We start from the raw sequence: 15000 nt of genomic DNA, 5'->3' as shown, positions 1-15000 counted from the left end.
TAGTAGTTCGCTCTGGCGCCAACCACAGGCGATCAATCGATCACGATATAATAATAATACTTAAATTTAGTCCATTTTTTACACACAGATCCCCCCCCCCCCCCCCCCCCCCCCCCGGCAACCCTGTATCTGAGCTGTATAAAAAATGCCGAAACAGTTTCCTGAAGTAGAACAATGGAAAAAAAATCGCGATTTTAAATCGCAATCGCAATTTATAGATAAAAAATTGCAATTAGATTATTTTCCAAAATCGTTCGGCCCTAGTCCGCACGCTGAAAATGACGTAATCGCGATGGCTCTGCCCGTGCGCGAGGGCCTCTCACGCTGGCAATTCGCGAGGTCGTGCACCTCTCGAATTTTGTAACTTCACGCGCACCGCGCTTCAGCGCAATGAACCAAGTCATGTTTGCCGGGTTCATACACCTTTACAAGGTGGAATTAAAGCACTTGTACGTCACTTTCAAGGTCCATTTCAATAATTCCCAGCACGTTAAACCAAATTAAGTTAAATATTTATACATATACTCGTAATGATTCAAAATAATTCGCTTTTTTATCACATTATTTAATGGTTGTTTATTTTCAAAATGCCCAATCTCAACGTCTTCACGTTCTTTCATGTTTCGTCCTGGAATTACAAGAGGCTCGTATTTATTAACGTAATACAAGAGAACTGTTCAGTCAGACAACTGTTGTGAAACGAAGAAGTTACAATTTCAAGCATTTTTCAAGCCTAAATTCCAGCACTTTTTAAACCTGGAACACAAAGCAACATTAAAATTCATCAGGTAAATGTTACTTCCCCTGTTTTTGAGGGGTGTTTCTTTATACTACCACATATCGCTTCGGACAAAACTGCAAAGAATCTGACGCGCCAAGTAGGCTATAAATGCCTCTGTCATTCGCGCAGTTTCACGCGAGGTGTACATATTCGCGCGCTACTGTCACTCGCGAAAGTATATAAAGGTTGCATCTTACAACTAAAGTGTTGCCCTCCATGTATGAAGACACTAAAGAAATTGTTTTTTAAGAAATTTTGTAGGATAGAGTTTAGTTTGTTAAGGCTCTATTTGTTCTATTATTTTTTTATTTTATTTTTTTTATATTTAATTATGTGTGTGTATCTTGGTGAGTGTCCCTATCTTTTATTTGTGTTTCAATATATGTATGTGCGTCTAGTTGTTTGTGTCTGTCGTTGTGTGTGTGTGTGTATTTTTGTGTGTATTTCTATCTGTGTGTGTGTGTGTGTGTGTGTGTATTTTTGTGTGTGTTTTTCTATCTGTGTGTATGTCTGTCTGTGTATGTTTTTCCATCATTGTGTGTGGAGATACGAGTATGTCAGCCAGTGAGTCAAACAAGAATCCCATGACCCCTGATCCAGAAAGCGCCACCCACTTTATGTGTGTGTTACTATCTTTGTGTGCATGTGTATCTGTGTGTACGTGTGTGTGTGTTTTTCTGGTTTTGTGTGTGTGTGTGTGTGTGTGTGTGTGTGTGTAGATTCGAGCATGTCAGCCAGTGAGTCAAACAAGAAGCCCATGAAGTATCAACCCGAACCAGCTCAAGTGCCACTGAGTGTGTGTGTGTGTGTGTCTCCACTGTGTGGATCTGTGTGGTTTTAAAACATTTAAAATCCTGGGAAATAGTTTAGGTATGTGTATGCGTATGCATGTGTGTCCAAACTGAAGTATTAAAATGATGAAGTCAGATTTTCCTCATATTTTGGAGATGTGTCTGGGTACTCAAAGTTGTCAGCAAGTATGAATGAATTCTAGGAAAACATTTATGCAACCCAATAGGTACACTGCAAAGAAGTGAGCATGTGTGTGTATGAGAGAGACAGTGTGTGTGTGTGTGTGTGTGTGTGTGTGTGTGTGTGTGTGTGTGTGTGTGTGTGTGTGTGTGTCTGAACATATGAACACACTGCATTATCAGACTGGTTTGTTCTCATTCTGTCTCTGCTCCCTTGCTCAACAATTTCCTCTTTATAGAGAACCCTACACACACACACACACACACTTACACACACACACAATGGACCTTTCAGTTAGACCAGACTCTACACACATACACACACTCGCATATACTCAAACACACACACACATACACATACACACATTAATCAACACTAGTGAGCATAATTTTTACAGGACTAACAACATTTTTACTGTATTTGAAAAGAGAAACCGAATGAGAGAGAGAATAGGGAGATACGAGGAGAGCAGAGAAAAGAGAAAGAAGAGTTAGAGAGAGAGATAGAGAGAGAAACAGATCACTCCACACACTCCAACCACCCACACCAACACCTAACCACCCTGCCACCCAACAAAACCAAACTCACCTCCAACACCACCCAACACAACCACCACCCAACCCAACACCACCCAACACCACCACCCAACACAACAACCCAACAACACAACCACCACCCAACACCACCCAAAACAACCACCCAACACAACCACCCCACACCACCACCCAACACAACCACCCCAACACCACCACCCAACACCACCCAACACAACCACCCCAACACAACCACCCCAACACCACCCAACACAACCACCCCAACACCACGCAACACAACCACCCAACACCACCACCCAACAACAACCCAACACCACCACCCCAACACCACGCAACACAACCACCCAACACAACAACCCAACACAACCACCCAACACAACCACCCAACAACCCCCCAACAGCACCCAACACAACCACCCCACACCACCACCCAACACAACCACCCCACACCACCCAACAGCACCCAACACAACCACCCCACACCACCCCACACAACCACCCCACACCACCACCCAACACAACAACCCAACACAACCACCCCACACAACCCCCCAACAGCACCCAACACAACCCCCCTAACCTCCATGTACCCACACACCCCTAACACAGCCACTCTCATCCCAACATCATGTGCATGTGTGTGTGAGTTGTACACCTGCACCTGTGACGGAATGAAGCTTGTACACACACTCACCATGGTCACAGACAAAACAGGGACAGGAGACGTACAGGTGAAAAGGAGAGGAAGAACACTAAATTAAACTCATAGGAACATCCATCCATCCATCAATCCATCCATCCATCCATCCATCCATCCATCCATCAATCCATCCCCCACTTATCCGTGTCTGGGTTGTGTGGGCAGAGGTCTAAGTTCACCTCTCTGCCTCAGTTTTAACAGTGTTACCAGAAAACATCTGAGCTCAGCACACAAAACGATCCACAGAGAAAGAGAGTGTGTGAGAAAGAGAGGAGAAAGAGAGAGGAGACAGAAAGAGAGAGAGAAAGAGAGAGAGAGAGAGATACTAGTACTTGGCAGGCTGGCTAATCCCACTGGTATGTTGTAATTAGGTAATCTTGCCTAGAATTCTGGGACAGTGAATCCTGAAAGTTCAAAAATGAAGATACAGCATCTATGGAGAAACCAGAGTAGTGTACAGCCATCAAAAACTGTAGTGTGTGTGTGTGTGTGTGTGTGTGTGTGTGTGAGAAAGAGTGTGTGTGTGTGTGTGTGTACAAGTGTGTGTGTGTGTGTGTGTGTGTGTGTGTATACGTGTGTGCGTGTGTGTGTGTGTGTGTGTGTGTATGGGGTGGGTTTCTGTGTGTTATGTTTGTCTTTGCGTGTGACTGTATGTCTGTCCATCTGTCTTGCTCACACTCATCACACACACACACATACACACAGACACATAGACACATAGACACATAGACACATAGACACATACACACACACACACACACACACACACACACACACACACACACACACACACACAGGTAAGCAGCTGGATGTGGGCGTGAGCTCTCTCCTCGATGACGTCATCAGCGTGAGTCAGAGATGAAGTGTCTCTCTTTGATGACCTGCATGTGGAACTTTAAAATAGACCAGCATGTAGCACTGTAAAGACATCCTCTCTCTCTCCTCCGTCCCTGATCTCTCTCTCCCACACTCTCTCCCTATCTCTCTCACCTTTTCTCTCTCCCTCTCTCCCACACTCTCTCTCTGTCTCTCTCTCACCATCTCTCTCTGTCTCTTTCCCACACTCTCTCTCTGTCTCCTTCTCACCTTCTCTCTCTCCCTCTCTCTCCCACACTCTCTCTCTGTCTCTCTCTCACCCTCTCTCTCTCCCACACTTACTCTGTCTCTCTCTCTCTCTCTCTCTCTCACACCTCTTGCTGTATCACTTTCTATATCTCTCTCTTCTTCTATCCCTGTCTCATTCTATCTGTATATCTCCCTCTTTCTGATTCTTCATCACTCCTCCTCTCTCACATGTATATATGTGCACACATACCCTAAACACACCCTAAACACACCCTAAAACCACAGCTCAAGTTTACAACCAATCTCTAATTATCTAACACTCAAACACAGACACACACAAAAACACAGACACACAAACACACACAGACACACACACACACACACACACACACAGACACAGACACACACACACACACAGACACACACACACACAGACACACACACCCTTAAACACATTTTCCTCTCTTGCTCCCCCCCAACACCCTCAGATAACCACATAATCACTCAAGGCTCAGAGATCCAACACACACCTAGATACATACACACCACCAAAACACACACATACACACACACCACCAAAATACACACATACACACACACCACCAAAACACACACATACACACAGACACATACGCACACACACACACACAAACACACACATACACACACACACCACCAAAACACACACATACACACACACACACAAACACACACATACACAAACACCACCAAAACACACAAACACACACATACACACACACCACCAAAACACACACATACACACACAAACACACACATTACTTTACTACATTAAAGAAATCTTTACAGCAACTAGCTCATTCTCAAATGACCAGTTACAAAAGCCTGGAATTCAATGCAAGCATGTGTGTGTGTGTGTGTGTGTGTGTGTGTGGGAATGCATGCGTGTTTCTCATGGTTAAAGCTTTACCATGCCACATCATGAAGGCAACCCACAACCCATCTGTGCCTACAGACGCACGCACACACACACACACACACACACACACACACACACACACACACACAACACAGCAGACATTACCCTTGTGATGTGGGCGAACTAATAATCAGTCTGGGGCCATTTCCTTTACTTAAAAGCTAACACTCTAACACTCCAACACACGCACACACACACACACACACAGTTTCACAGTACACAGATGCACTATTCTTCCCATAAATACATTTCAGAGGTACTTGCATGTAAATGAATGAAATGTAAATTAATTCATATTGCTATTCAACTTTCAGACAGGCAGAGAGGAAAGAGACAATACAGAAGGTGTGTGTCTCAGGATAAGAGAGTAAAGGTGGAAAAACAGAAGGAGATAAGAGAACAGGGAAAGGACAGAGAGAGAGGGAGAGGAAGAGAGAGAGGGAGGGAGAGTGAGAGAGGAGGGAAGAGGGAGAGAGAGAGCGAAAGAGTGAGAGAGGAGAGAGAGAGGGGAGAGAGAATCTGAGATATTTGCATCACTGAGTAATGAGACACGTAACTTGAGTAATAGAGAATAATGCAAGTAACACGAGACGGTAATGGGAGTAATGGGAGAAATGGGAGAGAGTAACGTGGGTGACGTGGGTGACGTGAGTGACGTGAGTAACGGAGGTAACGTGAGTAACGGGGGGGACATTTTCATCTGGCTCTGTAGGGTGTACCAACCTGAACACAAAGTCATACGCACACACCGTTTCACACTCATCTCACTCCATTTGCCTTGTATCTTTAGGTAGATGAGTGGGTCCACACACATAAGCATACACACACACACACACACACACACACACACACACACACACACACACACACACACACACACACACACAATAACACACACACACAATAACACACACACACACTAACACACACACACACAATAACACACACACACAATAACACACACACACACACACACACACACACACACACACAATAACACACACACACACAATAACACACACAGATATGTTAATGCATCTTACATAAGTGTTCCTGACTGAGGCTCTTCACTCTACTGTCCATGAAAGCAAAGAAACGCTTAAAGCTTTGAGCTACACACACACACACACACACACACACACACACACACACCTCAAACCGAGACACTTAGCACCCACACACTCAAAACACAAATGCACGCACACACACATACATACACACACACTCCAACACGAACACAATACACACACACAATGCCAACACTGAACGGCAAAAAAGACTACACACACACACACACACACACAGCCAACGCATTCTACGGGGCCTTCCAGAAGTGTATGCCAAATAACATTACACACACACACACACACACACACACACACACACACACACACTCACTCACTCCAGGATGGCCATGCATTGCTGGATTAAGGTGTGAACCTAGTTTCAAATTATCATACAAAATATCAACCAGTCAAATGATCATACACACACATCTGTTGTGTATTGTGGATAAGATATGTGCCCCCCCACCCCCAAACACACACACACAATCCTGTTACTGTAACGGGGTGTAGCATTTTGTTTGCGTGCAGACAGTAAATGATTTACGCTCACACCTGAACACGAGAACAAAGACAGCATGCAGGTGCCAGACTGCTGTTCAGTATCGTTCAATAACATCAGACCTGGACGTTCAACTACAACACCTACAGCTGACCACCGACACCTGGTGAAGGACGGGCCCCGGGGCTGGTTACGGGGTTACGGGGTTACGAGGCTACGGGGTTACGGGGTTACGAGGCTACAGGGTTACGGGGTTACGGGGTTACGGGGTTACGGGGTTACGAGGCTACGGGGGCTATAGGGATACAGGGGTTACGGGGTGGCTACAGGGTGTCCCGCCTACCAGAGCAGGGGCAGTGCAGACAGGACGCAGGAATTCACAAGCAGACATACCTGCATATACATACACCTGTACACATACACACACACCCCTATACATACACCCACGATTACACAAATACACACAAATATACACACACCTGCACACTACCAGAACAAAACCAGGATGTAGGGCAATCAATACCATCTATCAGCAGGAAGTAAATGAAACACACACACACACGCACACACTTACACAAACAAACACACACACACACAAACACTCACCATCTCGTCCAAAGCGTATCGTAAGAGCCCATGTTCATAAAGTAGGAAGAATCGTCTTTGCCATTTCTGCAAGAGAGAAACAAAATTACTCAGTGTGTGCTGCTAATATCCCATAATGCAATGGGAGAGTATAAGCAGTTGTTTGTGTTGTATTTCTTCTTCTGTCAGTTTGTGATGATAAGCTTTTCTAGCCAATCTTCCCCTCTGTAGCTCTCTGTTACACACACACACACACACACAGAGACACACACACACTCACACTGACACACACTCACGCTCACACACACACTCACACACACTCACACTCTCTCATGCTCACACACACACTCACACTGACACACACACACACACTCTCTCATGCTGACACACACACACTCACACACACTCACACACTCTCTCATACTCACACACACACACTCACACTGACACACACACACACACACACACACACTCTCATGCTCACACACACACACTCACACTGACACACACACACACACACACACTCTCTCATGCTCACACACACACACACACACACACACACACACACACACACACACACAGCTCCATGTTCTCAGGACTTGAAGCTGAAAGCGTGACTCAGCGACTCCACCACCCCCTCACCTCCCACACACTGCCGCTTTCTCACACACACACACACACACACACACACACAGACTCACACACACACACTGCCGCTTTCTCACACACACACACACACACACACACACACACACACACACACACACACACACACACACACACACACACACACACACACAGACTCACTCGCTCCCCTTCTATCTCACCAGCCCACTCACACGTATATATAGAACAATCTCTCTGACGTGCTCTCTGTCTGTGGGAAAAGAAGAACACCCCCCCCCCTCCCTCCCCAGGCTGTGTGGTCTGTTTAAGCTTCAGTAACAGCGTGGAGCAGTCAAACTCAGGGGCACACACCCTCACGTCAGGGCGTCACGTCACACACCCTCACGTCAGGGCGTCACGTCACACACCCTCACGTCAGGGCGTCACGTCACACACCCTCACGTCAGGGCGTCACTTCACACACCCTCACGTCAGGGCGTCACACATTCAGCTGTTTCGTTACTCAAACAGGATCAGTCGTGGGGATTTATGTCCCGCCCTCATCAGCACTTCCACCAATCAGCTGCAGGGCAGCAGTGGTGAGGATGAAGCTTGACCTTTCACACCCTGATGGGGCGGCTACAGTTTCATCAGAGAAACGTGTTGAAGCACATCCAGCAACACACACACACTGCAACACACACACGCACCCTGCAACACACACACGCACCCTGCAACACACACACGCTCCCTGCAACACACACACGCTCCCTGCAACACACACACGCACCCTGCAACACACACACGCACCCTGCAGTAATCTGATATCAACTTGTATCTCTTAAACATCCATTGGCAGAGTTAAATGTCACCAAAGAAACTGTTAGAAAAACCTGGTTCATATTTAAAATTCAGTTTGTTTATTATTAGAAATTCAACAGAAACTGTCATTTCCATTTCTTGTCCAAGTGGTTTTTTTTATTTTTACATAATACTGCCTGTTCTCCTCTCCATGGCTGGTGAGAAGCTGCTCAGAAGCCTGTAATCCTGGCCATGGATGTCACGAAGCTATTTTCATCTCCGTGGCTTTTATGAAGCTTATGAAGAGATCTGTTATTCCCTTCTTGGGTTATGAGCTGTTATTAAGCCTGAGTGTCTTATTTATCTCTAAACATTCCTGTAAAGGTCTCCAGGCTCACAGATGCTGCAGAGGTAATGCAGAAATATTCCACTGAATTTTACGGTTTGATTTTGGTGTACAAATATATTCACCTTTGGCCCATGTGGACAAGAAGAGGATGTATAGCAGGTGTGTATTAACAGAACCAGACACACACAGAAACATCAGACAGACTGAAAGGTCAGGATAAGACAGGCAGGAAGTAGTGTGAGAGGTCAACCACAGCACAGAGAGCTACGACCCCCTGTGACGCAAAACAGCGTTCTGCAAAGTGTAGTGGAAGATGTTAGGAAATTAGCAACTCACAAACAACCTTTAAAGGATTCAAATACGCTCATATTAAAACAGAAAACTTGAAACCCAAAGCCCACATTACTGACCCCTTCCAGTCTGACAACCCTACTGTAGTCTGAGAGCCCTCTGTAAAATACTGCCTCCTGACCTTACCTTACCCTACCTCTAACACTGATTACCATACCATTACCATATACCTTTAACACGGATTACCATAACATTACCATATACCTCTAACACGGATTACCATAACATTACCATATACCTCTAACACTGATTACCATACCATTATCATATACCTGTAACACTGATTACCATACCATTATCATATACCTCTAATACTGATTACCATACCATTATCATATACCTGTAACACTGATTACCATACCATTATCATATACCTCTAATACTGATTACTATACCATTACCATATACCTCTAACACTGATTACTATACCATTACCATACTACTACTATACCATTACCATATACCTCTAACACTGATTACTATACCATTATCATACTACTACTATACTATTACCATATACCTCTAACACTGATTACCATACCATTACCATACTACTACTATACCATTACCATATACCTCTAACACTGATTACCATACCATTACCATTAGTGGTGGGCCGTTAACGGCGGTCGTTAATTTGATAATCTTATCGGGCGATATAAAAATTATCGCCGTTAATCTATTCTTAAAGTTGGGTTGGGAACTGGGTCAAAATGGGTAAGCAAACTATGATGACTTTCAACTTGATAGTTCAGCTCGGCTGTATTCCTAACCAAATTGCACAGTAGGGGCGAGAACGAGTTTTCAAACCTGTGAATTACAAATCGTACGTGTGTTTACATGGATACATCCACGAAGTCGCCAGGTTTGCTTCATGGAAAACTCATTTTTATGAACGTAAAGTGTTACCGGAGCGGAGCTCGGAGCGGTCGTTTTCTGCATGGTCCTAGCGCTAGATTCGTCGCTTTTTAAATATTTCTTTTTAACCGTTAAAACTGCAGAGGACCAAAACCGGCTTTTGAAAAAAATTACGTAATTACAAATTACGTCCGTGAGGTTAAATGTACTAAATGTTTACATTTCAAATATCATGTTTAGCTGAATAAACATGTTATTAACCCCTTTTAATGTACAGTATGTAGGCTTACAAATTCATGTTTAACTGAATAAACCGTTGAACACGAGTAGCCTACATTTTATTGAGCATGTTTTTTTTTCTTCAAGTATCAAAGTAGAACAGCTTTCTCAAGCAGTCATTGATGCATTTTGGAAACAGGAGATGAGCCCCTGGTCTAATGCACCCTCTGTATTAAGAAACCCTATCTCAAAAACTGACTTTTAGTCATTACTTGGGTAGCACGCATATGAGCCATTTTAATATAGATTAATCTAGATTAATTTCAAGATTTCAGTGAGATTAATCTAGATTAAAAAAATTTATCTATGCCCACCCCTAATTACCATACTACTACTATACCATTACCATATACCTCTAACACTGATTACCATACCATTACCATACTACTACTATACCATTACCATATACCTGACACTAATTACCATACCATTACCATACTACTACTACTACAACTACTATACCATTACCATATACCCCTTATATTGATTACCGTACTATTACTATACCATTACCATATACCTCACAATATACCTCCCTGATCACCATAACACATTGATTAACATAAACTCCACACACTATCATATTTCTCATGATTACTATATACCGCACACACTGATTACCATAAACCTCAGAATGTTTGTGTTATAAACAACTGTAACATTTCTGGAGAACCGGTTAAACCATCGGCCTTTCCAGTGAAACGGATAACAGAAACACAAAGAAACACCAGAACAACAAACACCAGAAAGAGGAAAACACCATAACAGTAGAAACACCATAACAGTAGAAACACCATAACAGTAGAAACACCATAACAGTAGAAACACCATAACAGTAGAAACACCATAACAGTAGAAACACCATAACAATAGAAACACCATAAAAGTAGAAACACCATAACAGTAGAAACACCATAACAATAGAAACACCATAACAGTAGAAACACCATAACAATAGTAACACTGGGGGAGGGTTGTGGGTGGTGGCGAACGTAATTTGTTGAGTGGATTGCAGATTGGCTACCGTGAATGTCAATCAAAATACAACCGTCAGTGCAGATGTGCGATTCATCTACTACTATTTTATGTGACGCGATCTACGCACATTCCGATCGACGTAATGAGCACCCCTGCTCTAGAACGATAAAATAAGCAGAAAGAGAAAAACACCAGAATGGCTAGTGCCTGCAGATGGCTCATACAGCGCTGCTTTCTCATTGGCTAAGTGCTTGATAAGGGGAGGGGCAGGACAAGAAATAAAAGAAACTGAAAAACACACAACCTCAAATACATTCTTTCTGTATGGCCTCTGTGTGTGTGTTCAGTATAACTAATTCACAGGTTAATCTCATCTGAGGCTAAGAATGTAAGGCTGAAAGCAAAGAGAAACTTTCACACACACACAGGAGGTCTACACATACACAAACACACAGATACACACACAAGGAGAAACTCTCACACACACACACACACACCCTCACTCACCCGAGAACGATGCAACGGGTTCTCAAAGTTTGTTCCATCTGGAGCCAGAAGCAGCCAACCTCCATATATCGGCTTAGCCTGGATGAAACACACACACACACACACAGAATCAATAAAACTCTGTCATGTAACGTGAATGTGTACACAATGCTGTTTATTTATTTTTTATTTAGCCCAGTCTAAAGATCAAAAGCAAAATGTTTCCCAGAGCTTTAGAGTACAAAACACACACACACACACAAAGCGGGGCATTCTTTCTCTTTCTCCCGGATTACAAAAGAGTAAGGTCCTCTGTATATAACCTACCCGTGGCCATAGAAAGAGTTTGCGTGCGTACAGGCGTGTGTGTGTGTTTGTGCAAGGTAAGGCTGGCATGTAGTGGTTAGTTCAACAGCTCAGAACAATAGAAATGTGTCTGTAAATGTGAATGGAGAGAATATGAATATGAGAAAAGAGACAGAAAGATGAGTGACGGGTAAAATGAAGCCATGAAGCCCACCCCAACCCCTACTGCATAATGACCGCCCGATAGTATAACATACGCTTGTTCTGGAGGGGCAGAGAGAGAGAGAGAGAGAGAGAGAGAGAATGTGTCATTGGTATACAGGATACAGGTCAAGCATATCTTCTTCATGGTTAAACTTTACTCTTGTTTATTTGGTCACCCACCCCACCTACATAGTTCTCCTGCCTGTGTGTGTGTTAATATGCCACTGTGTGCAAGTCTGTGCACATACTGTCAATACAAAGTGACTTGATCAGTCACTGGTGTCAGTGTGCAGAGGGAAAAGACGAATAACTGTTATCAGTATACATTACTAGAACCCACAGAACATCACTGCACGCACACACACACACATACACACACAAGGTCACACGCACGCACATGCACACGCACACACACAAAGTTTGAGTAAATTAACCATTTCTTCAAAGACTTTCTTGCAAACTATTGTAGTCTATCAATAATCATCATCATCATCATTTGTACATGTGTATGAGAACAGGAGTCCTGGTTCTGGTCACCACTGACAGTGAAGACTTCTCCATCAGGCTGTGTCAAAGGTCAAGGGCCCTAGCCCATTCAGAGAAGGCCATGCTACAGGCCCAGTTCTGGGTCACAGGTGGAGCTGGCCTGTAGCAGGTGGGGCACTGCACGCCAGATTCTCCAACGCGCCTGGTTCAGCTTCTCCGGCGGGTCGAGTTACAGCGGACCAGCAGAAAGCTGTAGGTGCACAGGGCTATTTAAGGCTTCCTGCGTAAACACTGAGACACACAGATCACGCCGAGAAACCGCTGAAAAACATCTCAGATGCACCACACTTACAAGGTGCTTTTAACACACACACGTAGGAGACGGACAGCTAATTGAAGCGTTGGTCTGACAGCTACAGACACCCAGCTGGGTCTGATAGCAGCGTTTGGTAAGGCCGCTGGCGTTGGCGGTGCTGATGTTCTGGGTCAGATCTGGAGACCCGGACACGGTCGCGTGTGGCAGAACGTCTGTGGGCGTCTCAGTGGTTCTACTCATGAAGTCCTACTGTGCAGTAAATAACCAAACCTCCAACATCTCCAATACAGGACAAACCTCCAACATCTCCAATACAGGACAGTGTGGGTGTTGAGCGCTGATGTAAGACACAGCGCAGACGTGCAGCGGGTCGTGGTGATTATTGATCCTGGTGGTTCATGGTGATTTTAGTGAGAAGCTCCATAAACCAGATGAACACAAACACGTTTTTACCTGCGCCAGGTGCTCGTCGTTCAGCACGTGCGACTCGCGAGGTCTGAAACAGTTTTGGCATTTGCTTTTATTAAAGATGTTGGCCTGGAACTTCCCACAGGTGTTGGCGGACATGTTCGGTTTGGTGGGTCCAGGTGTGGACGCCTGCGGTACGGGTCCGGTACGGTCCGGTAAGGGTCCGGTCGTGCTCGTCTTCTTCTTTAATAAGTGCGCAGTATTCCTCCGGAGCGAATCCTCCCCCGCGCGCTGCAGTCACCCGTGACGTGACCGTTCCCCGTGCACCGGTGCCGGGCTCGCGCACAGCTCCAAGCGCCGCATACCGAACCGTGACGGGGAGACGGACCCGTTAGTGGCGAACCGCACCGGACCGTTTGGACTGGGCGCCGCGTGTCCGACCAGGACCGATCCGGTGAACGCGCACCGACCACTGCACCGATCCGGTACGCGCGTGAACCACAGACAGCACCGGTAACTTTTTGTGCGTAAACAGTGAGGAATCCCCTCCTACGAGCGCGAGGCGGACGGGTCCGTGTAGGCGCCCCCCCCCCCCGTGTCAACCACCCCGGGGGGGTCGGACCGGACAGATATCACCAACTCCACCGGAACAGCTCACGCGCGGCGGCGCGTCCGGTTCCGCTCCATCTGCTGCGCGAGCCAAGTTTGTTTTCGTGCAGGAAAACAGTTGCGCGCGGATGTCCAAACTTGCAAACGGGGGGGAGGGCTCGCGCACCAGCCTACGCGTTCAAACGGACCGAACCGTGCAGGCACCGACACCAAACGTCTCGAGCCCGAGGTCGAACCGTCCAACCGTGCAGCTCGCGCGGACGCTCCGTGCTCACGCGCACCACAAACCAGCGGGCTGGAATGTTCACTCACGCGACGGGGAGGAGGGGCGGGGCCTGAGCGCCACAGGCGCTGACTGGCAGCGGCTGCGACCAATAGGAGTGAAGGGCCCGCCCCCCAGCGCGGACACTGCGTTTATTTTTCGGGAACAACGGGAATCAAGATCGGTAGACGGCGCCGGAAGTTGAGGGAATACAACAACCGCTGCTGTTTCAGGGAGAATCTGGTTTAGTTTAAACTGGTGCAACTTTTACAACATAAATAAACGTCCTAAGTGTGCGGTCGCCAGCGCGTTATCGCCGTTATAACCGTGCAATCACGATCAGAACTTGGCAAACTCCGGTAAACGGCAACCGAACCCAACCGACCACGTTCACTCGTGTTTGGCTCCACCTTGTGGCGGCTGCTGGTAACTGCGCTGCGTTGAAATGAGGCGAGAAGATGAAGGAACCAACATGATTAATGACACAAATTTGAAAAAGCTAAACTGGTGATCACGTACC

At 45.7% G+C, this 15000-nt stretch overlaps 1 protein-coding gene across 7 annotated transcripts in view; it reads right to left on the bottom strand.

The window, feature by feature from the left end:
- The window catches only part of LOC143487693 (uncharacterized), a 68931-nt gene extending 54839 nt beyond the window's left edge, over window positions 1-14092 (bottom strand). For 6 of the 7 annotated variants that reach the window (XM_076986768.1, XM_076986769.1, XM_076986764.1 and 3 more), the window contains exons 1-3: window positions 13655-14092; window positions 11911-11988; window positions 7203-7268 (exon numbers count right to left, since the gene is read on the bottom strand). In XM_076986768.1, the coding sequence (XP_076842883.1) occupies window positions 7203-7268; window positions 11911-11988; window positions 13655-13768 (258 nt within the window). In that variant the 5' untranslated portion in view covers window positions 13769-14092. Of the gene's footprint in view, window positions 1-7202; window positions 7269-11910; window positions 11989-12943; window positions 13634-13654 lie in introns of those variants that run through there. The other variant, XM_076986770.1, reaches the window with a different exon arrangement.
- Window positions 14093-15000: the final 908 nt, after the last annotated feature.

Source organism: Brachyhypopomus gauderio, unplaced genomic scaffold, assembly GCF_052324685.1.
Source record: "Brachyhypopomus gauderio isolate BG-103 unplaced genomic scaffold, BGAUD_0.2 sc49, whole genome shotgun sequence".
Lineage (NCBI taxonomy): Eukaryota > Metazoa > Chordata > Actinopteri > Gymnotiformes > Hypopomidae > Brachyhypopomus > Brachyhypopomus gauderio.
This window is presented reverse-complemented; position numbering and strand designations above follow the sequence as displayed.